This window comes from Rhodamnia argentea, chromosome 11 (genome assembly GCF_020921035.1).
Source record: "Rhodamnia argentea isolate NSW1041297 chromosome 11, ASM2092103v1, whole genome shotgun sequence".
Classification (NCBI taxonomy): Eukaryota; Viridiplantae; Streptophyta; class Magnoliopsida; order Myrtales; family Myrtaceae; genus Rhodamnia; species Rhodamnia argentea.
The window spans coordinates 21,674,819-21,698,746 of NC_063160.1; the positions used below are offsets into that span (position 1 = coordinate 21,674,819).

Here is a 23,928-nt window from a genome sequence, read left to right on the forward strand (position 1 = left end):
CTTACCAAGATAGACCAATTTAATCCGTTTTAACCCGTTTATACGCAATATAAATCTAGCGATATTTGCCCAACCCATACCTTATATGACCATAATTTTAAAATGCTTTTACATTTAACCCAATTCTAAGAAAATTAATAAACCGATGCGAGAGTGCAAAGTGAGTAAGCTCGAAATAAAGTGAGGGCGAGAGAAAATGAAGCGAGAGTTATAGATGTAAGTTAGGTCTAACTAAGTGATAAATCTATGTACGACACATTGAATACTCATATTATGTTTAAATTTACTTATTAAATATAGCTCACTCATGTAATAACTCATTTCATCGTATGCGAGTTGATAAATGAGTTTATAACCCATTTTGACAAGTGCAGCGAAAAAGCATATTCTCTTGAAAAATTGGGTAACAAAATTAAATCCTAGCAATTGTCACTTTTCAAACAGGGAACGTGGGAAAGTGATGTAACGATGATCTTCTATTGCAATAAGGTTTAAGGTTCCACGGATGATTTTGTCCCAGAAAAGATCGCATCGAGCCCGTCGCCTTCGTCCAACGACCTTTCAAAGTCAACGCGCCTGTTGCCTTAAGACAACACCTACGAGACGAGGCTCGATCCCGTCCAGGTCCAACTCTAACCTCGCGCGCGTGGGCCCCAACTCTATCTTTCATTGGCCCAAATGGTGGAGCATTGGCGCCACGTCACCGATCCCTCCACCGCGGCCGAGACAAGAGCTCGACGTCGTCGGGCGCCAGCCGCTTCTCTCTCCCCACACTCCTCTCTGGCGGAGAAAAGCTCCCATTCCCACCTCCGCCGCGTCTCCGATCGCGTGGCCGTCGCCGCTTGTCCGGCCTACCGATGGCTGATCGCGTTCCTCTTCTGAACACTGACGACGAAGAGCCATCTGCCGGTCAGCGCAGTCCTCGTGTCGCTTCGCTCGACGTGTTTCGCGGTCTCAGCGTTTTCGTGAGTTCCCATCTCTCTCTTCTGGTTTGCCCTACAACACTAGCAGTCGCGTCAGTGTTCGATGTCTCGGCGCTTTGTCGTAAATTTCTTGCTTCATTTCGCCGTCGCATCCTCCTTGTTCGCTGATGAAAAGAAGGTCCATTTCTAGTCAGCATTTGTTGATTGCTCGAGACTTTAGTTTGACTCTGCTGATTTTGTTTGTTTTGATGCCCCAGGGGCGTTTCTGTTTATTCCTAGCATTGTTCTATTGGAATTAGCGGTAGTGCTGATTGCGTATATCGTCTTTCGTTTCCAGCTAATGATGCTTGTTGACTATGGTGGATCAATTTTCCCAATCATTGCTCATTCTCCATGGAATGGCGTTCACTTGGCCGACTTTGTGATGCCTTTCTTCCTTTTCATTGTCGGAGTGTCTCTTGCTCTTGTCTATAAGGTACAAACCCTGACTTCTCCCGCCATGATATTGATGCTCCCAGCTTCTGTGCTGAATTACGGAAAACTGAGTAATTCTGGACCAAATGGTATGTGGTTGCATTTATGGATTCATATTCCTCGATATACAAGTTGGTTGATGCTATTGGAGTTGAGAGTGTACCACTTTCATGATTCCAGAAAGTAACGAACCGGGTAGAAGCTTCTTGGAAGGCAGTTGTAAGAGCAGTGAAACTTTTTCTTCTGGGTGTTCTTCTTCAAGGTAAGATATTATAGCTTCCCATTGCACATGGGAAATACGTTAGCTTGTTGATGGCCTCTGGGGCTACTCATGATTTAAGCTAGCAGGTGTTGCTTTACTTGTTAGAGGTACACTGAAATTTTCCAGGCGATTAGAACATTAAAAGTTCTTGTAGGAGTGCTAACGGGATTGCAAAAAATTTATGTTGATTCACATGCCGAAGCATTGAAATTATGTGATTAATTTTCAGGTGGTTACTTGCATGGGATAACTTCCCTGACATACGGAGTCGACGTTGACAGAATACGATGGTTTGGGATTTTGCAGGTCCGTCTGTTGGATGCTCTTTCTGTTGTACTAGCTATTAGGTTAAGGAATGAACATAATATAATCTAATCATTGGACGGTTGAACTTATCAGAACTTTGTCACTTGTCTATGCAGTCGACATTCATCTAGAAATGCTTTAACTGCTTTTTCCCTTGGAGTCTGGCTCTGCCATATTGGGCTAGTGTTACTGATGACTGTTTGTTAGAGAAAACTGCTTCGAAAGTCTATGAAGCTGGCTGGAAAAATCTGGCTCAGTATTTGCAACATTTTTTTTTTTTCGGACTACATAGGTCTCTTCCAATCCTTTCTATGAAAAATCGAAGCCTTTTATATTCGATGATCACGATGCTTGTAGTAAGATAAGTCTTAAGTACAGAGCCTCTGTAAAGCATGTTTTCAAGGGACATGCTAATTAACCGGCATTATCACCATCAATATCAGAGAATCTCCATTGGCTACGTTGTCACGGCTCTATGCGAGATTTGGCTTTCACAAAGGACATGGCAAGAATGGCATTTCATAAAGAGTTATTGTTGGCATTGGTAAGGTCTATTTTTGTATTTGAGGTCGTGCCTTTACTAGGTTACGGCTCTTTCACAAATGAAAATTTCTTTCGAAATATCTATTCGATAAACTTACATCCAAGATGTGCAGAATAGAGTGGCCTAAATGGATCATAGAAAACAAACATTTAATATCGGAAAAATGGATTTTCTGCCCCACTTTCGGTTGATAGCAATCTCCTGGTTAAGAACTGTAAACTTCAACTTTGCTTCTGCTTATTTGAAAGTTATGTAATCGGTTAGCATAATTTCATAAGAAATAGATTGCCACAAAAGCCATTTCTCTTACGAAATGAAAGTTGCCCAATTTGGTACTTTGCAGACGAATGCATCTGCCTGAACATTGAATATGCTCATTCCTTCATTAGTTAGAATAGCAAGTTTATAAATGGCGTACCCTCAATTAGCATGTGGATTATACAACTTGGTCAAAATGCTTAACAGAGATCTATCAATTGGCAGATGTAGCCTATTAGCCAGACAAATAGTTCACAATCAATGTAGAACAAGAGCGGACAGTCAGATTTAAATAGCCAATATAAGGGTCCTATAGAGATGTGGATTGATTGGGCCTGAGAAAATTTACTGTCTATCAATTTTCTCTCTATATTTTTCTTCCAAATTCTTTTTGAATAAAGAAGCACGGTTTAGTTTCTTAAATGCGAAGTAACTTTGCCATGTGTCTTGCAGGTCTCTTGCAATTTTTCTGTCCGTGATGTACGTGGCTTTGTCTTATGGTCTATATGTTCCAGATTGGCAGTTTGAGGTTTCATCTGCCTCGGATGCTTTGCTGGCTGCTGGCACTTCTTACTTGGTGAGAGCATGCTTTGCCCCTTTTCTACTTTCTTCTCTTTCCCTTCCATGTGTGAGACTGCTTCCAGCTTATCACGTGGTATTTGTTTGTCTTATTCAGCTTCGTCAATTCATTATTATTAAACCAAAATTCATAGAAACCTTTTCATCATTAGGCCATTTCTTGCAAGCAGGTTCAGTAGTTCAAGGTCTCTGCTTGTCCATATAGGTGAAGCAACTTATTTGGATGGAGAGTTTTACTACTTATTGCATGCATTTAGTATCCTAGTGAGCCCTGGATAAGAGGATTTCATGCTTTTGCATCACAGAGTCACTCGGACTCATTCTCACACTCAAAAACAGCTTTCTTGGGTCGTGGGGAATCTGTTAACTAGTTAAAATGTAATTTCGGTTTCCTTTTTCTGTGTTTTTGAAAACCCTTTTGGTGCATAAAACTGAAAATTTCCAAAAGGAAAGACAATTTTGATAACATGTTTGGCAGTGTTATTTTCAACATGAGAGAATTGCAATAGATGTAACCATATATCTATGCAATATACGAAGCGTACATATCCACCTTCAAATTATCAAAATTCTTTCATCCTTTATAAAAATCCAAATTGAATATTAGATTTTACCGGTGAAAATTTTGATATTAGAGTTACCTAACAACTAACAAGACTCACATTTTCATATAGCTCATACTCCAGTCTTTTGAACTTCACATCTTTGTTCTCCACCTTAAAAATATTCCACATACAGTTCCATTGGGACACGCTAGTGGCATGTCCAACCAAACAAAGATTTATGAACCCGCATAAAAGATAGGCAAAAAACGAAAATTATGAATCGGGTATTCATTATCTCATGTACTGTCTTTTAGTTCAACCTCACCATTTCAGAAACTCTTTGTTAAAGATTCTTGAAGCTCCAACAAAGCTACAGCTTCTTTAAAGCTTTATGAAACCTCAAAATTTGACCAGAAAAAGAGAAGTCTGAGCAAAGCTTTTAAACTTCGCCAAAGCTTGAAAGTTCACTGGTCGAAGCAGATTGACAGTTTTATTGAAGCTTGAAGCTCCTGTACTCCGAGTGAAGCTTTATCGTGAAATGAACAGTTTTAGGAATTAGGAGTCTGAATAAAGAGATCAATTATGAAGAGGAGAGAGATCAGGGAGAAAAGCTGTGAGTTGAGAAAAGTGAAAATGGAAAACACCTCTTCCGTGTTTTCATTTCAAATATGAAGACAAAATACACCAAATGCATTTCAGATATCCTTCTCAATTGAAATTGAAAACGGGAAATAGAATATTTTTTCTAGACAAACAGCCCCTAGATGCCCGTTTTGTTTCTGGAAATTATTTTCCAGCTTTTGTCAAGAGTAAAGGCCCATATCTTGTCTAGACCAATTTTAGTTTGACTAGCCGATTCGAGCCTGTATACAATAGCCCGTCAGAATTCTTTATGTGACTTGGGTGGAAAAATCAATCTTCACGAGCAGCACAGCTCTCTTGTCGGGTTGTTCTCTCAACTCTTGCACTCTAGGTGCATACTGAGTAGATAATTACCCGACAAGATCAAAACATGGTCCGTTGCCGAATCAACCTTTCAAGAAAGTAGTGATTCACTAGATTTTCTGCTATTACTGTTTCTTGCATGACTCTGGCTATGTCTTACACAGGTGAAATGTTCAGTGAGAGGTGATCTTGGACCAGCTTGCAATGCAGCTGGAATGATTGACCGATATATTATTGGCAATAATCATCTTTATGCGAAACCTGTTTACCGGAATCTGAAGGTATCTGCATGCTGATGCTGTTTTGTAGAGTAAATTCTACTGTGCATTATTGCCTAGTTCTAATATTTAAATACAGGACTGTAACATGTCTACTGGTGGCCAAGTTTCTGAGAACTCGCCATCATGGTGCCATGCTCCTTTTGACCCTGAAGGTATTTTAAGGTACCCAACTTTCCTCTCTGGTGGATCCTGTTATAGTTGTCTTGTATACATTATTATCATGTTATGTCTTAGCATTTACCTCAATGTTGGCTTTTTGTTATGGATTATTCAATTTCCCATGTGCAACCTTATATCTTAGTAATACTCAACACACGGCAGCATAAAAAAGCTGGTTTATCTTTTGAAAAGCTATCGACAAGTGAAGGAACAATCTGCACTTGAAAAACCAAAACTGCATCCCAAGTTGGCAAATGCCTTTTTTCCCATCTGGTGATGGTAGGTGCTAGGTCGAGTATCTAGAAGTTTGACTACTGGGAGAAATAATAAGGCACTTTGGAGAAGGGTTATGCATTACAGTAACCAACAACATGGCTAACTAGCGAAGCTATAAGAGAAAATTCACAAAGTCAGCTCAACAATCTTTAGGTCTACTAGTATCATACGCGACCGAACGGCCGCCCCCTAATTACTAGACCGACCTGCTAAGAGCATAAAGTTTGAACTTGTTTGGTTACCCTAGTATCTTCTTCAGTTTCTCTTCCTTACAGTTACAATTAGTTGCTTACACCGAGGTAAACAATACTAGGTATCTCTTGCATCTGATCCATTATAAGGACATCCTTTCTCCATTAAAGTTCTGCGACGTCCTATTTACATTATCAGCTCTTATTGACAGCTCCCTAACAGCTGCCGTAACTTGCATTATTGGACTCCAATATGGTCATGTCCTAGCAAACCTATGGGTAAGCTTCAGGCGCACATCCATTGCTTAGTGTGCTTTTTGTTCCTCACATCTCTTATATTTTTTCAATACTCTAGACGCTATTGTTATATATCTCATAAACCTTTTTCTTGGTGTCAATTCTAACTGTTCTACGTTTATTAGCTGTTCTTTTGTGTAAGCATGTTGAGGGCTTAAAGACAGTCTGAAATCCTGCTGATGATGATAGTTTCTTGGTAGATTCTAGAGCTCCTTGAAGTGTGTATCTGATGAGCAAGTTTCGTTTGCATGTTTGTCAGGATCCTAAAAGGAGATTAGACAACTGGTTGCTGTTTTCAGCTTCAATGTTTGTCCCAGGGATTTTCCTTGCTTTAGTAGGTATGAAATTTGTTAAGTGGTGTTTGCTTCTCCGAACTCGCTAGATAGAAAAGATTTGACCTTATGTCCAAGTGAACTGTACATAAAATTAGGACCCTTCAGTAAGTTCTGTTGCACGGGATGCTCACTTGCTGAAACAATTTTGCTCTTTATGAATGAGATGGTGCTGAATAACTGTGCTTCTCTAATTGGGGAAAATCTCCATCATTACAGGAGTTCCAGTGAACAAATCGCTGTGTACGGTCAGCTACATGTTGATTACTTCCTCAGCTTCAGGAGTCACATTTTGTGCTTTATATCTGCTGGTGAGTTTTTTTCCCCTTTCTTGGGTAGGGGGCAGGGCGTGGAGGAAGGAAATGTGGTTATATCTAATTTCTATACTTCAAAGTCTGCGAATAGGTCATCTATGATGCAACAAGTGTTACCATGTCTGAATACTTATCATACTCTTTAAGACACATTTCCAATGAATTCTACACTAACTGGAACAATACTTTTTTCCAAGTGCCGTTGTACCTTTTCAAACTTCATATCCTATCTGTTTGGACAGGTGGATGTTTATGGTTACAGGCGCTCGACTTCTTTGTTAGAGTGGATGGGAAAGCATTCTCTGAGCATCTTCGTTCTTGTAACTTCAAATGTTGCAGTTATAGCCCTTCAGGGATTTTATTGGAAGATCCCTGAGAATAACATTGTGAGTGCCAATAATTATTTTCTGCTACATTCAGGACACACCATTTTCATCGGTGGGAGTTGCATTCTCACGTGGAGAAGTAAAATTCCCAGTAACAGACCAAGTTTATTCTTGTAACTAGCTAGACAAAAGAAGCCTTTTTCCTGTGAACTTATACACTGTCATACAACAGATTCACTGGATTGTGACACTCGCAGTGCGTGCATAACGTTTTCAGGGAGCTCGTCTGCAGGGTAAGCTCTTTTTTTATGTCGTATGACTTGTTTCCCAAGTAAATTTAGGCAACTAGTCTTTTTACTGACTATATAGGTTAACTTGCAACAGTAAAATATCAATCAAGCGATAGATCGCTTTCGTTGCAGCCAACGGTTGAAGTAGGTGCAATTTTGTCGGTCGTGTTATAGTCTAGTTAGTCTTTCATGTGGGCAAGTATTCTTTCCGTGAAATACTTTGAGATGAACAACAGATGCTCTTGTTTCTTGTACTATTTGCTAAGGTTAGTGTACATAATATTTCTCCAGCTCTCGCTTATCTCCTGGTGCAGCACTACTAACTATCCAGGCAAGCGTTTAAAGGTGTTTATCGTGTTTGCATTCGCACATTAATGGCACTAAACGAAGAAAATCGACTAAGAGTACAAAAGACCATTGTTTTTGCTACACAGTTAGGCTGAGTGGTGAGAATTGAGAAACATACAATGCTATATTTTCCACCCTGGGAAATCCATAATGCAGTGCGGCGAGATAACCCGTGCCTCTGCTTTTGCTTTATACCAAAGCAAAACAAATCGTTCGGTAGTGCGGTGCTACTTGTCCTAGAATCTCTGCTATTTCAACTGTGCTGAGTTCTTTCCTTCATTCAATCATTTCCGGTCTGTTTTGTTCTAGAAGTGGAGGCTTGTGGTGCTTGTGCCTTCTTTGGGTGGCCAATTGCCATGGTTGTACTTGGCCCAAAAAGAAAAAAAAAAACTGAGATGCTTGTTCTTCGGCGTCGCTTATTAATGCTGGATAATCAACCTCGCGAACTGTGGCATCGTACCCTCGGACTTTGTCTTGCTCTTCAAAAAATTTGTGCAAGAGCCGAGCAAAGCTAGGTTCCAAGGTTTTTCGGTTCTTTCATGTCCGTTGACAGTTGACACAGTAAAAAAGCAGTTCATCTAGGCATTCAGCATTGTCTCCAAAATTAATGCAACAAATTTAAAACTTGCATGCACCTCCCAACGGGTACGCGAGACATACCGAGCAAGTGCAAGAGGATAATCAAACGAAATTAGCAAAGTCACGGTCCAAACTACAAACCTCCATGCTGGAAACCATGCCAAAGATGAACATGTTCTAATGTTCGTGAAATCGGAGTATATATTGACCCGAAATAGACGATAGCTCCGTAAGAGTCTGGGAACTCTTTTTTTTTTTTTTTTTTTTTGTTGGGCGTTTGCAATCACAAAACATTGCGAGGCTCGGCCTACCGCGATTCTAGAACTGTGGTAACTTGGTTAGTTAAACTGTAACTATCGCTCTTTCTATATTCGTCGCACTTTGCAAGCTACGCCGCCATCTCCAATTCTTCAAGCAAAGAACAAGGAACAGCGCACGGCAGGCTCTTTTCGCTTGTGTCTAAAGAAGGTCTCCCACCAAGTTTCTCGCAGAACCTAAAACGAATCCCCGCCCCAGCAAAAGGGATGGCGAAGAAGCAAAAGAGTGAGTAGGTAAAATGGAAATGGCCGGTCCAATCTCCATCGTAATCTTGACAAGACTTTGGGGGGGTCGGTGTGTTTGGCACAATGGAGAAGTGAGATCCAGATTCAAAGCATTGTCTTTGGAGGGAAAGTCACAACATTACGCATCCGCATAGGGGCTAAGGGACAGCGACAAGGTCAGAATCGTTACCTTAAAAATTGGAACAAGACCCATTTCTCGAGAAGCGGGAATTGTCTGTCCCATCTCAAAGACAGGATTATAATTGAGCTGGTGTCCTCCTCGGAATTCTGTCAAGAAAATAAAAAAAAAAATTGAAAAATCGAAAAAGAAGAAGAAAAGACTACTCGAAAAACTTTGGGGGAGGGATTGCTTTCGAAAAGGGTTTGGGCGAGAGGTGGTGGTGGGCCACGCATTTAAGCTGGCAGCTTCAGCCATGGCCACATTCATGACCGTTGGCCATGGATAAAGCTTTAGCACAGAAGAGAGAGAAAGATAGAGAGAGAGAGACAGAGGAATGGGGGGGGACCCGAGCACAGACAAAGTAAAAAAGAGCCGTCGCCAATTCCAACGGTTGAATAATGCGAGAATAGCCTGGAAACATCTCGCGGGAGAGAAGATGCTTCCGGAGTGAACGAAAACCACAAATATGGTTAGTTTAGCGAATATTGCATCTAAAGGTTTTCTTTTTGTTTTTCTCATTTGTCTGTCTGATTCTTGAATTGCACAATCTGTCTTAGGCGTCTTATTCTGTAAAGTTAGTCGGGCATTACTTCTTCTACCCGCCAAAGAGCCCTATTGCAAGGCTAAAAGATTAATATTCTTGTGTTGAAAAAGAACAATCGTATCGTTTTTGCACCGGCTATACGACAAAGAATCGCGATCCTTAAATGCTACGAAAAGCTATATTCCACATCGATTAGCATTCTGACGATCGCCGTCGAATTGGTTTCGGGTTTCAGATTCGGTAACAAGAACTTCGTCCCGATGGGCACCCAAATTACATGATTGGGTCGGCAATTTAGATAGGAAAAGATATCTGAGACAAAAAAGAAAAAAAGAGAGACGTTTGTGGCAGGAAAAATATAAGAAATAAAGGGAAAAGAAGGGTATATAAGATGGAACTGCTTGCCAGCTGGCACCACGTGGTTGCTGACAAGACCCTTTGCCCCCCCCAAAGCATGCATTGTCTAACCTAACCTGACCCCCCACAATTATTATTATTATTAACCAAGACAGCATTACTTTCATAATACAAAATAATAGTAATAAACAATGATTGGAAGAAGAAGGTTGAGAAATTCCAGTTTCAGAGAATGTCCATTGTGTATATTTTTATGAAATCAGTAATTTATTGAGAAAAGTATCCGAAAAATCTTAAGCCTATCGCATTAATATCGATTCATTCTTAAATTTTTTTTTATGCCAATTTAATTCGTAACTTTTTGTACTGATTCCAATTCAGCCATAAACCTTTTATTAGTATCAATTCAGTCCTAAATATTTGGATTGATATCATTCGATCTTAAAACATTTTTCATTTGTACTAATTGAGTAATTCGATCATTTTTTGTCAAAAATAACCGATGTGGATGTCGGTTGTCTTGTGTGGAACGGCTGGCGCCGACGTGGATATTTTTAATAAAAAATAAAAAATATTATTATAAATAATTTAAATAATATTTAAAATTGTCCATATCGACACTAACCACGTCATGTGGGACAATCGATGTCCACGTCAGAAATTTTCGATCAAAGTTGATCGTATTGACTTAATTGGTACAAATATAAAATGTTTAGGATTGAATAGCACCAATCCAAAATGTTTATGATTGGATTGATACTAATAAAATGTTTAGGACTGTATTGAAATCAATATAATAAGTTAATGACTGAATTAACATGTTTAATTTAGTACTTTTCCGACAATTTTTCTCGTAATTTATTTCCCAAACTACCCTCATCCCGAAAAAAACCCAACATCCATCCATCCATCCATACTCTTGCCTGTTGCAGAGGCTCTCCCATCTAGGTGGCAGCCCTCCCTCAGGCGTGCCTCGGCGATCGTGAAGCCGCGAGTTCAGGGCTAGTTTCACGGGGCCTCGCACGCGCCGATGCAAGTTGCGAACGATCTCCGCCAGAAACAAAAGGAAAAGGATGCAGGGAGAAGGGTGGCGGGCGGCGGAGGAGGGCGTCGTAGTTAATGTCGTGGCGTGGCTCACCGTCGTGTGAAGAGAGAGCACAGAAAAAAGTCGGGGTGGGGTGTAGTTTTTGGATGCACACGAGGACAATCGAGTCTTTTTAGCATGGAGAGATGCAAAATATAGATTTCGAAATTCAAAAAAAAAAAAAAAAAAAAGAAAATTGCATTTGATACGGAGAGTAAAGTGGATGATTGTTTTTACCATATTACCCCTGTGAACAAGTTGATCAGAGAGGGGAAACCCCCCCAGGCTGAAAGACATGCTTGGCGATGATTTGATTCTTCTTTAACAGGTCAAAAAGACCTCCAAGTCCCTCGACCCACCAAAGCCTAATTGCTTTTTAATTAATCACGAATGTCCCAGGCATTTAATTCTGGCCAATAATGGAAAGTTAATGCACAACATTCTTTCTACAGTTTTTACCACTTGAGAAATCATTTCCTCGGTCCCCTAACATAGTTACTCCCCCGACATTATTGTCATTAAATTCGACACCTCAAATTCACTTTGTTCAAACGTTACCCCCACTTCGAGTCCACGTTACCAAAGAAATTACGTTCCCTTATCGCCACTCAAATTTTCTAGATGTAGGTAGAAAAACCGACCGGTTGTTCCAATTTTGGCGTGATTTGATATTTCAAGCATGTATAAATGTGTAGGATCGGGAATGACACGTGGAATTTGACGAATGGAGCAAACACACACGCGAAATAAAATTGGGGCAAAACGTAGCTCCGATTCCATGTTAAAATGTCCAACCAAAAAGCTTAAACTAAAAAGTGAAAGAAGACCACATGTGTATAAGTAGCATATAAAAATCGAGAAAATTTCAAATAAAGACAGGCGGTGCCCCTCATCGTTTCATAAAAGGATCTAATCGGAGGGCATTTTCGTCATTTACTTTCTTGAAATTGTTAGATGCAACGTGGTTTATTACGCGAATGCTATTCTACAATGCTTTGGTCAACCATAATATTCTATATGATCATCACTCGAATTGTTTTTTATTTATTTATTTTTGGTGGGGAGGGGGGTGCTTCGAAATCACATCGCCGAAATCTTTCGAACGTTGCTCGGACAAAGAATAAAATCCCCACCTAAACAAACAAAAGAAGACAACACATAACCGTCGGAGTTGGAAGGTTTTTGTGGGTTATGCCAGGCTGAACCCGATGATTGGATCCTCACATGGTCTCGCTGCACCCTTTCCCCTTTCCTTCTCAATCACTGTTTATCGAAAGTTAATCCCTCCAAAATTCAACTAATCTTCCTTTGTGGAGTAATTTGGCACCCTCTTAACTTATGTTCTTACACTATAATACACTGAAAAAAATGAAAAACCTCCCTTCCCAAGCTACCCCTGTCTTGTCCACAAAATCCGCCATCTCTCCACCTTCTTCCTCCGCCTTTATAAACGACACCCTCGCGGCCTCACCCCAGCCTCAGCTAAGGGAAACCTCACAGAGCTACAGAATAGCCCAAAAAAACCAGAGCTCGTCTTGTTGTTGTCGCTGTTAACAGAGCTCCCCGAAGAGCGAAGAAAATGTCGAAGGAAGTGAGCGAGGAAGGACACGCCCCACATGGGAAGGACTACGTGGACGCCCCACCTGCTCCTCTCCTCGACATGGCCGAGCTCAAGCTCTGGTCCTTCTACAGAGCACTCATTGCGGAGTTCATCGCCACCCTCCTCTTCCTCTATGTGACCGTCGCTACTGTCATTGGCCATAAGAAGCAGACCGGGCCTTGCGACGGCGTCGGCCCACTAGGCATCGCCTGGGCCTTCGGTGGCATGATCTTCGTGCTCGTTTACTGCACTGCTGGCATCTCTGGTACGTTCTAGGACTCTCACACGTTCAGTCTCTCTGGTTTTTTCATGCTCTGGTCCTCCAAGTTCGCTCCTTTTTGGTGAATGGTAGCTCAAGAACTGTTCGAAGTTCGCATCTTTTGTTGCTGGGGTTTTGAGGAGTTCTTTCTGTTTCATTTGCATGGCTTTCGTGTTCACAACCCTTCTTTCATCGTCATGCTCTTGTTCTTAAAGCTCGGTCCTCAGCGATAGCTAAGTTCGCATTTAACGTTGATGGGTCTTCAGGGTCTTACGTGTTTTCTGCAATGTTTCTGTTGTTTCAACAAAGGTGGGCACGTCAACCCAGCGGTGACATTCGGGCTATTTTTGGCGAGGAAGGTGAGCTTGATCAGGGCAGTGTCGTACATGATCGCCCAGTGCTTGGGCGCCATCTGTGGTGTAGGGCTGGTGAAGGCATTCATGAAGCCCTTCTACAACTCGCTCGAAGGTGGTACCAACACGGTGAATGTGGGCTACAGCACCGGCACGGCTCTGGGTGCTGAGATCGTCGGCACTTTCGTACTAGTTTACACGGTGTTCTCCGCCACTGACCCAAAGAGGAGAGCTCGTGACTCTCACGTGCCCGTACGTACTCCTAACTCGTTGCTGCTCTTCCTTTCCGTGTGCAAACGGAGTAGCTGTTCGTTTGACAAATGGAGTAAGTTTTCTGATGTGTTTGGGTGGGTGTGCAGGTTTTGGCTCCATTGCCAATTGGTTTTGCAGTGTTTATGGTTCATTTGGCCACCATCCCCATCACCGGCACCGGCATCAACCCGGCTAGGAGCTTTGGTGCTGCCGTCATCTACAACAACGACAAAGTCTGGGATGACCAGGTAAAAGCCTCTCTCTGTCTCTGTCTCTGTCTCTCTCTGTCTCCGGTCCGTGAACCAAGCTTTTACTCCATGAATAACAGACACATTACGAGCTAGCTAAACAACACATTGTGCGCATTTGGAATTTGTTATTATTGTCAAGAGATGATGATTTAAGGCTAGCATTAATTTGAAGTTTGTGAATGTGGGATGTTAATGAGCAGTGGATCTTCTGGGTTGGACCATTCGCGGGGGCACTAGCAGCGGCAGCATACCACCAGTACATCCTCAGAGCAGCTGCCATCAAGGCCCTCGGATCCTTCCGCAGCAACCCCTCCAACTAAAATCTCTGTTTTTCTTTTTGTTGCCCTTTCTTTATCCCATTTGTTCGTTTGTGTGAATGAGAGAGAGAGAACTGTGATGATGGATGGTGACGATGGTGACGATGCCCCCCCCTTCTTAATTTTATTGATGCTTTGTTATCTGTGAGTGGATAGGATTCGGACCTCTGTGTCATTATGATCGCTCGCTGTTATTATCGTTGGTGAATATGACTAGTGGTGGAAGTGTTCCCTATGATTGCGCGCACTGCTGTAAAAACAACCAACCCGACAAATAAAATCCCAGGAAATAACACGCCTCGGTAACTGTAATCTAATCAATTGTTATAGACTGACTGTAGGGGTCTTAAAATCCTTCAAATGTAACATGCGTGATCAACAGCAAAAAGAGATGAGAAGATGGCTCGATCAATGTGAATAATGTACTGACGAGGTTTTGAGTTGGTTATTTTTCCAATCTTCGGATGATATACGTGTTACAGTGTTAAATTCGACACATCAAATTCGCTTTGTTCAAACGGCACCCCCACTTCGAGTCCACGTTACCACAGAAATTACGTTCCCTTATCGCCACTCAAATTTTCTAGATATAGGTAGGAACATTTTTGTCGAAAAAGGGACTGATTGTTCCAATTTTGGCGTGATTCGATATTTCGAGCATGTATAAATTTGTCGGATCGGGAATGACATGTGGAATTTGACGAATGGAGCAGACACAAGCACGAAATAAAATTGGGGCAAGACATAGCTTTGATGCCGTGTTAGAATGTCCAACCAAAAAGCTTAAATTGAAAGGTGAAAAAAGACCACATGTGTATAAGTAGCATATAAAAATCGAGAAAATTTCAAATAAAGGCCTGTGGTGCCCCCATTGTTTCATAAAAGGGTGTGACCGGAGGGCGTTTTCGTCATTTACTTTTTTGAATTTTTTCTTCCTTTCTTCTTTTTCATTTTTCATTTTCCATTTTTTCTTTTTCTTTTTTCTGTTTTCCCTCTCCTCTCCCCAGCACAGGTCGCTAGTATCGGGCGAGGGCGACCCTTGCCTGGGCTGGCAAGGCCACGTGAGGGCGACGGCAGGGGTTGGTCAATGTTCAATCGGAGTTATGTGCATGTGCAAGGCTACATTGAGCCACAAAAGTAGATTACGCGCGCGCGCGTGTATATATATATATTCTAGATGATGTGGAACAATAGAGAGATGGAGCCAGACACCGACCTAGGCAAGGGCAAGTGTTGCCCTCGCTTAGGCTGGGCTACTCGCTCAACGCTGGCGACCTTTGCCAGCGACCTGACGATGGTTGGAGGGGAAGAATGGAAACAAAAAGGGAAAATGAAATAAAGAAAAAGAAAAAAATAAGAAAAAGGAAAAAATTATAAAAAGTTAAATGACGAAAATGCCTTTTAATTAGACATTTATTTGAAACAATAAGGTCACTTTAGACCTTTATTTAAAACGAGGTCCACTACAGGCCTTTATTTGAAATTTTTCGATAAGCCCAATAATAAAATGACGTGACATGTTTGAATACCCTCTTTTATGCATAAATTGAATTAAAGCACGATAAGTGGGATTTGGCGAACGGCGCGAATGCACACGAGAAATAAAACTAGAAAAGAACATAATTCGGATATCATATTAAAAAGTCCAATTTGAAAGTTTAAATTGTTAGATGAAACGTGATTTATTATGCAAATGCTATTCCACAATGTATAGTTCAACTATAATATTTTTTATGATCATCACTCCAATTGTTTTTGTTTTTTTGTGGGGGGTGGTTCGAAATCACATCGCCGAAATCTTCCGAACGTTGCTCGGACAAAGAATAAAATCCCCACCTAAACAAACAAAAGAAGACAACACATAACCGTTGGAGTTGGAAGGTTTTTGTGGGTTATGCCAGGCTGAACCCGATGATTGGATCCTCACATGGTCTCGCTGTACCCTTTTCCCTTTCCTTCTTAATCACCGTTTATCGAAAGTTAATCCCTCCAAAATTCAACTAATCTTCCTTTGTGGAGTAATTTGGCACCCTTTTAGCTTATGTTCTTACACTATAATACACTGAAAAAAATGAAAAACCTCCCTTCCCAAGCTACCCCTGTCTTATCCACAAAATCCGCCATCTCTCCACCTTCTTCCTCCGCCTTTATAAAGGACACCCTCACGGCCTCACCCCAGCCTCAGCTAAGAGAAACCTCACAGAGCTACAGAATAGCCCAAAAAAACCAGAGCTCGTCTTGTTGTTGTCGCTGTTAACAGAGCTCCTCGAAGAGCGAAGAAGATGTCGAAGGAAGTGCGCGAGGAAGGACACGCCCCACATGGGAAGGACTACGTGGACCCCCCACCTGCTCCTCTCCTCGACATGGCCGAGCTCAAGCTCTGGTCCTTCTACAGAGCCCTCATTGCGGAGTTCATCGCCACCCTCCTCTTCCTCTATGTGACCGTCGCCACCGTTATTGGCCATAAGAAGCAGACCGGGCCTTGCGACGGCGTCGGTCTACTAGGCATCGCCTGGGCCTTCGGTGGCATGATCTTCGTGCTCGTTTACTGCACTGCTGGCATCTCTGGTACGTTCTACGACTCTCACACGTTCAGTCTCTCTGGTGTTTTCATGCTCTGGTCCTCCAAGTTCGCTCCTTTTTTGTGAATGGTAGCTCAAGAACTCTTCGAAGTTCGCATCTTTTGTTGCTGGGGTTTTGAGGCGTTCTTTCCGTTTCATTTGCATGGCTTTCATGTTCGCAACCCTTCTTTCATCGTCATGCTCTAGTTCTTAAAGCTCGGTCCTCAAGTGATAGCTAAGTTCGCATTTAACGTTGATGGGTCTTCAGGGTCTTACGTGTTTTCTGCAATGTTTCTGTTGTTTCAACAAAGGTGGGCACATCAACCCGGCGGTGACATTCGGACTATTTTTGGCGAGGAAGGTGAGCTTGATCAGGGCAGTGTCGTACATGATCGCCCAGTGCTTGGGCGCCATCTGTGGTGTAGGGCTGGTGAAGGCATTCATGAAGCCCTTCTACAACTCGCTCGAAGGTGGTACCAACACGGTGAATGTGGGCTACAGCACCGGCACGGCTCTGGGTGCTGAGATCATCGGCACTTTCGTGCTAGTTTACACGGTGTTCTCCGCCACTGACCCAAAGAGGAGCGCTCGTGACTCTCACGTGCCCGTATGTACTCCTAACTCGTTGCTGCTCTTCCTTTCCGTGTGCAAACGGAGTAGCTGTTCGTTTGACAAATGGAGTAACTTTTCTGACGAGATGGGTTGATGTGTTTGGGGGGGTGTGCAGGTTTTGGCTCCATTGCCAATTGGTTTTGCAGTGTTTATGGTTCATTTGGCCACCATCCCCATCACCGGCACCGGCATCAACCCGGCTAGGAGCTTTGGTGCTGCCGTCATCTACAACAACGACAAAGTCTGGGATGACCAGGTAAAAGCCTCTCTCTCTCCCTCTCCGGTCCGTGAACCAAGGTTTTGCTCCATGAATAACAAACACATTACGAGCTAGCTAAACAACACATTGTGCGCATTTGGAATTTGTTATTATTGTCAAGAGATGATGATTTAAGGCTAGCATTAATTTGAAGTTTGTGAATGTGGGATGTTAATGAGCAGTGGATCTTCTGGGTTGGACCATTTGCGGGGGCACTAGCAGCAGCAGCATACCACCAGTACATCCTCAGAGCAGCTGCCATCAAGGCCCTCGGATCCTTCCGCAGCAACCCCACCAACTAAAATCTCTATTTTTCTTTTTGTTGCACTCTTTTATCCAATTTGTTCGTTTGTGTGAATGAAAGAGAGAACTGTGATGATGGATGGTGATGGTGGTGACGATGGGGCCCCCCCCTCTTAATTTTATTGATATGCTTCGTTATCTGTGAGTGGGTAAGGATTCGGACCTCTGTATCATTATGATCGCTCGCTGTTATTATCGTTGATGAATATGACTAGTGGTGGAAGTGTTCCCTATGATTGCGCGCAGTGCTGTAAAAACAACCAACCCCGACAAATAAAATCCCAGGAAATAACACGCCTCGGCAACTGTAATCTAATCAATTGTTATAGACTGACTGACTGTAGGGGACTTAAAATCCTTCAAATGTAACATGCGTGATCAACAGCAAAAAGAGATGAGAAGATGGCTCGATCAATGTGAATCGCGATCCATCATCACAGTTCTCTCTGACGAGGTTTTGAGTTTGGTTATTTTTCCAGTCTTCAGATGACATACGTGTTTACAGTGTCTGGACAGAGGGGCTGAATCGCGATCTTTGGAAAAAAGCTGTAACGGGGTGACGTGAGAGTGGGCCGAGAGAGAGAGAGAGAGAGGTGAAACGACAGGTCGGTCTACTTTGGGACTCAAAAGCTCCATCCATCCAATAGGATGTCAAAGTGGACAGAACCCAAAAGAAAAAGAAGGGGGGGGGGGGGATCTGATGAGGTGCCAGCTACCCATGTGCTACGTGTACTCCACTCACGGGGTCGCAGGCCATTTCATCTCATCACATGGGTGGCGGTCCCCTCCTCTTTTGGTTTTGCCCTGCGGAGAGTTTGCACTGCCCAAGGAGGAAGGGCCAGAGGAAGAGGGAGGCTTCATTTTTGTACCTGTAAATCCTCTCTTCTCTTCTCTTCTCTTCTCTTCTCTTTTTGTTCTTCCGGTCAGTGGGATATGAAGAGTAGGTTGAACCGTTGAAGAAAATGGTGGAAAGGGGTCTCGTTCCCTTTTCTTTTACAAAGTTTACCAACCCCACCAATTGTGACTACCATGTGGGTAAAAGTGTGGCCCTTTCTCTGATCAATAAGTCAGTGGGGGCCAATTCGATCCAAAGACATAAAGCAAAAAGTTGGGGCTCAAATATGTGACCTCTCCAGAGAAAAGAGTTCCCGAACGGGGTCGGTCTCTGATGCACAGTGGGGCTTGTCCGGCAACAAGGGAGATAGGGGCAGCGTACATTAGGGGGCCAAACAACCACAAGAGCAGACGAGCTTCGGTTCTGTATGATTTGTTTCGCTTCCACACACACACACACAAGTTGGTAAGTGAAGAACGAGATAAGATCCAAAGAGCTGGCACCAACCCCCCTTAGCCAATAATTCCATATCCACCATGTGATTGTGAACCCCATTCCTACAGTGGAAAACTACTTTTCCCATTTTCCCTCATTTGGTAACTCCTGGAGCACCGGCCCGATGAATCCTCCCCAATTTTCAAAGATCAAAATCTGGATAATCACACCACTAGTTGGCTCCACAGTGAAAATCCCAGACCCAGTGAACCAACTGAAGCTGAAATGCGGTCACTGTAACTTTTGTACCCGATAACTTCTGGACCCGACCGTTTCATTTACATACCAATTGCAAAGACAGATCAGCCACCTATTTTACATATGCTGGAACTTGGGGACTTGCGCCTATTTGAGTAAACATTAGAGATAGTATGATTGATCCACAAACATATTTTGCGACAGAATTCGGATTCTAGTTGGATGCTTGCTTATGGTCTTCCTGCTCAGCTAGCCCATTATAATCTGCCAAAGTACTTGCTAGACCACACTTTCAAAAACCAGTCTAAGAACCTCTAAGGGCGCGCACGGTAACACTTCTGAAGCAAGATTTCTGCTTCAGAAGTGCTTTTGGAGTAGAAATTTGTTTGATAACTCAATTTCTAAAGTAGAAATCCGTTTGGTTCGCAATTTTATGTTTCTACTTCTGAAACAACTGTTTACTTCATAAGTTATTTTGGAGGAATTTTTGAGAAGTAAAAAAAAGTTACTTCTCATCGTTAGAAGTCATTTTTTCTCTCTAGCTCTCCCTGTTCATGTTTTCCTCTGTTTGCAGGAGCACCTCTCTTTCTCTTCAAAACAGAGTGGCGCACCAGCTCCGACTTATGTTCCTCGGACAAGACACGCTCCCAGCAATCGTTGAAGCCCTTATGCAGTAAGTAGACCAACGCGAAGAAGGAGAGGACGATGAGGACAGCGATGTAAGTAGCGACGGCGCAAAGCTTTCGCTGGTAGAACCTGAACCTCCTTCCTCCGCTCCTCACCATTTTTCAGAGTTCCTGCTCACAGATTTCTAATTTCACTGGCGCGATCTTATTCGCTATTGTCGATCTCCATCGACAATGGATTGTGTGCTCTTCGATGTGCTTCACCTAGTCTCAACTGTGAAGCTCTCTGCAAAGCTCAACCCTCGGTTTAAATCTCCCAACCCTGAAGCAACTGTGAAGCTCCCTGCAAAGCTCAACCCTCGATTTGAATCTCCCAACCCTGAAGCTATTTGCCAAGCTTTCTGCAAAGCTCGACCTGAATCTCCTAATCGCAAAACTTAACCTCAATCTTTCAAGCACGCTGATCCCCAACTCAGATTTGATGGAGGTTAAGGTTTTCTCTCACATTACTATTGAATTTATCTTGAATTCGATTTTAGGGTTTTCATGAATCATCCTCAACAACCATGCACTAATAAATTGCCCTCGTAAGCCAGCCAAGCCATTGCATTGATGCTGATTCTCTCCCCCTTCACTTTTCCTAGGGATGCTTCTTCTTCTTCACCTTCGCCTTTTTCTTCTTCGTTGCACGAACTTGACCGACTCGCTTATCGTCACCTGCTCTAATTTCACCTAGTTCCGTAAGTCGGTCCCTTCTTTTGTTGCCGAATGCTAACCCTTCATCAAACCTGCTTGTAGTTTCTCTTTCTTTTGGTTCTTTTGTGGGGGAGTTTCGTGGATAGGATTGGTTGGGTTTGAGGTTGTTGATTGCGTTGAGTTTTGTGAAGCTTGAGTGGTGCTGAATTGATTTTGTTTTGCTTCCACACACACACACAAGTTGGTTCCACCAAGGCATGTGCATATATCCAACAAAGTTCTAAATAGCTCTGCTTATGCTCTAACACCACATTTCAAAAGATGGGCCTTAAACTCATATCCAACATCAGGCGCACTACGTAACTGATTTCCAAGTTCCATTCAAATGCAAAAGCACCCAACCTGTCGAGTTGCTGCGAAAATAAATATCCAGAATGAATCTCGGCCCCTACGAGCAACTTTTTTGTATCATATGAACAGAAACTAAACACCATTCACGTCAAGCTGCGGTCGAAGTAATCTACAAATGCATCTTCTACACCAGGCAATTCTACAATTTATGACTCTGCAATAACAGAGAAAAGCAGCAGAAGTTCTTTGCTTCGATTCAGTGCACTTACACCACCAGGAATAAGATCCAGGAGAAAATCCAAGGCAACAACCATCAGGTACCTCAGTCAGGCAAAGCAGTTCCTCGCTCAAGGTTGTTTTTAATCTCAAGGGTGTATTTACCAAAGGCACGTTCAATCTTCTTGTTGAAGTGCTCATTGCGGTCATTGATAGAGTCAATGTCTTTCTCATCACGGAATCTCCTCCTCCTGCTAAAGGAGTTGCGCTTTTCATCCCGATCTTTGAGTTCCTGTACCATTTTGTCAATCTTATCCTCGGAAACCTTAGGTGCCTGCATGATAAGGTAAGATGAGCAAGTTAAACTTCAAATGAGCATATAAGCAGCGAGGCGGGGAAAAAAAGGCGACGATCATCCTCAATGAAACTTTACCTTGCCATATTGAAGACTTGAAGCTTCACGATAGAACTCGGGATCAGCTTCTTTCATTTTGTTATATTCGTCTAAGTCAATATCTATATTCTTCGTGCGCTTCTTGTATGCATTATACAGAGACTTCTGGTTGAAAACTGCCGTAGAAACTGCATTAGTCCTTTAAGAACAAATACATCATATCTAGCTAGGACACGTCTCTCTGTAATAAAAAAGCTCCATCTTGCATTTTGTTTTTCAGCAGCAATCCCTTGTATCAGGACCGATGACCAAGCCTAAATAAATGCTCTAGGTAAAGGAAACAACTCGGATGACATTTCATGCAAATGCAGGTAAAATAAAGTTGTGTGCTTCAACTAAACTCACAGGGACAAAGGAAATACAGCACATCACCCACTCTTATTGGTGCTATATACATCGAATTTCACCAAGCAACCAGCCCGTGGCTCGTTAACTAAATGAAAACAAAAGGAAGGAAGCTACTAGAGCACGTAGTATAGAAACTAGTCTGTTACAAAGACAGGCATGCGATAAACAAAGAGAAGCACAGACATAACAGGTTCATCAGCAAATTGAATACCTACCATCCCAACCGTAAGGAGCAGGATCCTTTTCCCATTTCTTATATTTGGTCTCAGCCATATCCTGTGTGTCTAGCATATATGCCTTTGACATATCAAGACCATTAGCATCAAGAAGTTTCCCAATCTTTTTCTTCCTATCCTCGAGCCACTTTTGCTTAGAGATACCCCTCGACTCTGTTGGAGCCTCCATTTTCTTATTTTCAGCCACCATTGCAGTTTGATTAGCCTTCCTCGCCTCATTCTACCAAAAAAAAGAAAGACATGAGAGAGGCTGTTGATTTCCTTAGACTACAATACTGAAAAGTAAAACAAACAAAAACTTAAATGCTTAATGTTGGAGAAGCGATCGTCTTTTGTTTTAAGTTAAATTACACACCATCTTAAGCCTTAACTCAAACAATTTCTTCTTCCTTCCCGTAAGTTTAGTGATGTCACCCTCCTCATTTTCCTCAACCGGCGGCTTGTTATCATCGTCAGCAGATTCTTCAGCATCATCTATTTCATCGCTCGAAGCTGCAACCTTATGATAAGGTAGCTTAGAATGCCTCTCCTCTGCGCCAGCTTCCGATACTTCTGCAATCAAATAGACTCAGCTTCACATCACCGAAGAAATCGAAATGGCCCTAAAAGTTGCAGGGACTCGAAACCGGAATTGCTAAAACAAAGTACGATCATTCATCGTGCAAACCCTAGCCAAGAGTTCAAAGCAAAAACAAGTTGCAAGGGCGAGAACAATTCGTTGTTCAAGGAACTGAAGACGCGGGAACCATCCATCGCCCAATTGATCACAAAACATGACCCCTCCGAAATTCACAAAAAGGCAAAAACAAAAACCTATATACCTGTACAATCCTATTGGCAAAGATTGCGCCATAATGGATTTTAATTTGATACAAGCTCAAAAGAAGAGTGGTTGACAGTGAGCTACTGGATATGGCGGAAAAACTCAGAAGCACATACGGAGAACACCTACCCGAATCTCTCCTATCACGAGCTTTGGCTTCAGCGATGATTCCGAAGCAATATTCACTGCATTCATGGTACGGATTGGACGCGTTCCTGCAGTCCGGGTGGACCCTCCTCTCTTCAGACATCCTCCTGGGCTCCCGTTGAACTCTCTCCGAAGCGAGACCCGCAGGGCTACCGAAATCGCTCGTCCGCCCACGATCGCCGCCGATCTGGATAGCCGAATGTGGCGTCGCGCCAGCAATTCCGACGTTGAAAGCGAGAGAAGAAGGTATGGAAGAAAGTGATTCGAAGCCCTAACTGAAGGAAGAGGAAGACCGCCTCGCGTGTTTGGGCTCGTTTTTCCGTTTTAAGTTTAAGATAAGCATTGCAAATTAATGAATTATTGCAATTTTTTTAGTGAATAATAAAATTGGGTCTCGATATCGTACAATGATATAACATTAACAAGCATAAATTTTTTGTATAATTCTGTAAGTGTAAACTATCTTGGATTAACATTTGCAAAAATCTGTGATTAATATTGATAGTTGAATTATCATGTCATTGCTATCCGTATCATATCTTTTTTATGTGGCCGCGGTGGGTTATCTGTGCCCCGTGGACCCAATACATAATTGTTCTATCCTTAAGGCTTCATTTGTTTCACAAAAAATAAAATATTTATAAAATAATTTAATAAAAATGATCGTTCGTATCGCTTGAAATAATTAATTAATAAAATACATTTTTATTATCGACAATAATTTATGTTTGAAGATTTTTATTTGCAAGGAATATAAGCGGAGGTGTCGATGGGGTCTTTGACCCACTTTTATTCACTT

At 42.3% G+C, this 23,928-nt stretch overlaps 3 protein-coding genes across 4 annotated transcripts; 2 read left to right on the forward strand and 1 right to left on the reverse strand.

The window, feature by feature from the left end:
• The first annotated feature begins 679 nt into the window (after positions 1-679).
• On the forward strand, positions 680-17,915 carry LOC115735985 (heparan-alpha-glucosaminide N-acetyltransferase-like). Its single transcript, XM_048272047.1, has 17 exons — positions 680-965; positions 1,261-1,398; positions 1,578-1,659; positions 1,889-1,965; positions 2,409-2,509; positions 3,221-3,344; positions 5,001-5,117; positions 5,194-5,279; positions 5,956-6,022; positions 6,300-6,378; positions 6,592-6,683; positions 6,929-7,072; positions 12,526-12,802; positions 13,106-13,401; positions 13,509-13,649; positions 13,853-13,985; positions 17,712-17,915. The coding sequence occupies exons 1-16, from the start codon at positions 858-860 to the stop codon at positions 13,970-13,972; spliced, it is 2,049 nt and encodes a 682-aa protein (XP_048128004.1). The 5' UTR covers positions 680-857; the 3' UTR covers positions 13,973-13,985; positions 17,712-17,915.
• On the forward strand, positions 16,139-17,857 carry LOC115734080 (aquaporin PIP2-7). Its single transcript, XM_048272046.1, has 4 exons — positions 16,139-16,537; positions 16,842-17,137; positions 17,258-17,398; positions 17,584-17,857. Exons 1-4 carry the CDS (start codon positions 16,252-16,254, stop codon positions 17,701-17,703), a joined length of 843 nt encoding a protein of 280 aa, XP_048128003.1. The 5' UTR covers positions 16,139-16,251; the 3' UTR covers positions 17,704-17,857.
• A 3,067-nt stretch (positions 17,916-20,982) lies between the features above and the next one.
• Positions 20,983-23,450, reverse strand: LOC115735894 (pre-mRNA-splicing factor syf2). Of its 2 annotated transcripts, none has more exons than XM_030667329.2 (5): positions 23,112-23,450; positions 22,515-22,708; positions 22,139-22,379; positions 21,555-21,691; positions 20,983-21,455 (listed from the first exon to the last, which is right to left on the reverse strand). In XM_030667329.2, the coding sequence occupies exons 1-5, from the start codon at positions 23,230-23,232 to the stop codon at positions 21,228-21,230; spliced, it is 921 nt and encodes a 306-aa protein (XP_030523189.1). In that variant the 5' UTR covers positions 23,233-23,450; the 3' UTR covers positions 20,983-21,227. The 2 variants fall into 2 exon arrangements, with proteins under 2 accessions (XP_030523189.1, XP_048128002.1); XM_048272045.1 differs by having other exon boundaries at positions 22,515-22,711; positions 23,112-23,449.
• Between the last annotated feature and the right edge of the window lie 478 nt (positions 23,451-23,928).

Excerpts from the sequence above, each read along its gene's own strand:
- LOC115735894 (XM_048272045.1), bottom strand. The coding sequence starts at position 23,232 with ATGTCTGAAGAGAGGAGGGTCCACCCGGACTGCAGGAACGCGTCCAAT. Across the intron at positions 22,712-23,111 it reads TCGTGATAGGAGAGATTCGG|AAGTATCGGAAGCTGGCGCA; the intron begins GTAGGTGTTCTC and ends ATTTGATTGCAG. Across the intron at positions 22,380-22,514 it reads TTGAGTTAAGGCTTAAGATG|AATGAGGCGAGGAAGGCTAA; the intron begins GTGTGTAATTTA and ends TTTTTTTGGTAG.
- LOC115735985 (XM_048272047.1), top strand. The coding sequence starts at position 858 with ATGGCTGATCGCGTTCCTCTTCTGAACACTGACGACGAAGAGCCATCT. Across the intron at positions 2,510-3,220 it reads AAGAGTTATTGTTGGCATTG|GTCTCTTGCAATTTTTCTGT; the intron begins GTAAGGTCTATT and ends TGTGTCTTGCAG. Across the intron at positions 3,345-5,000 it reads CTGCTGGCACTTCTTACTTG|GTGAAATGTTCAGTGAGAGG; the intron begins GTGAGAGCATGC and ends TGTCTTACACAG.
- LOC115734080 (XM_048272046.1), top strand. The coding sequence starts at position 16,252 with ATGTCGAAGGAAGTGCGCGAGGAAGGACACGCCCCACATGGGAAGGAC. Across the intron at positions 16,538-16,841 it reads CTGCACTGCTGGCATCTCTG|GTGGGCACATCAACCCGGCG; the intron begins GTACGTTCTACG and ends GTTTCAACAAAG. Across the intron at positions 17,399-17,583 it reads ACAAAGTCTGGGATGACCAG|TGGATCTTCTGGGTTGGACC; the intron begins GTAAAAGCCTCT and ends GTTAATGAGCAG.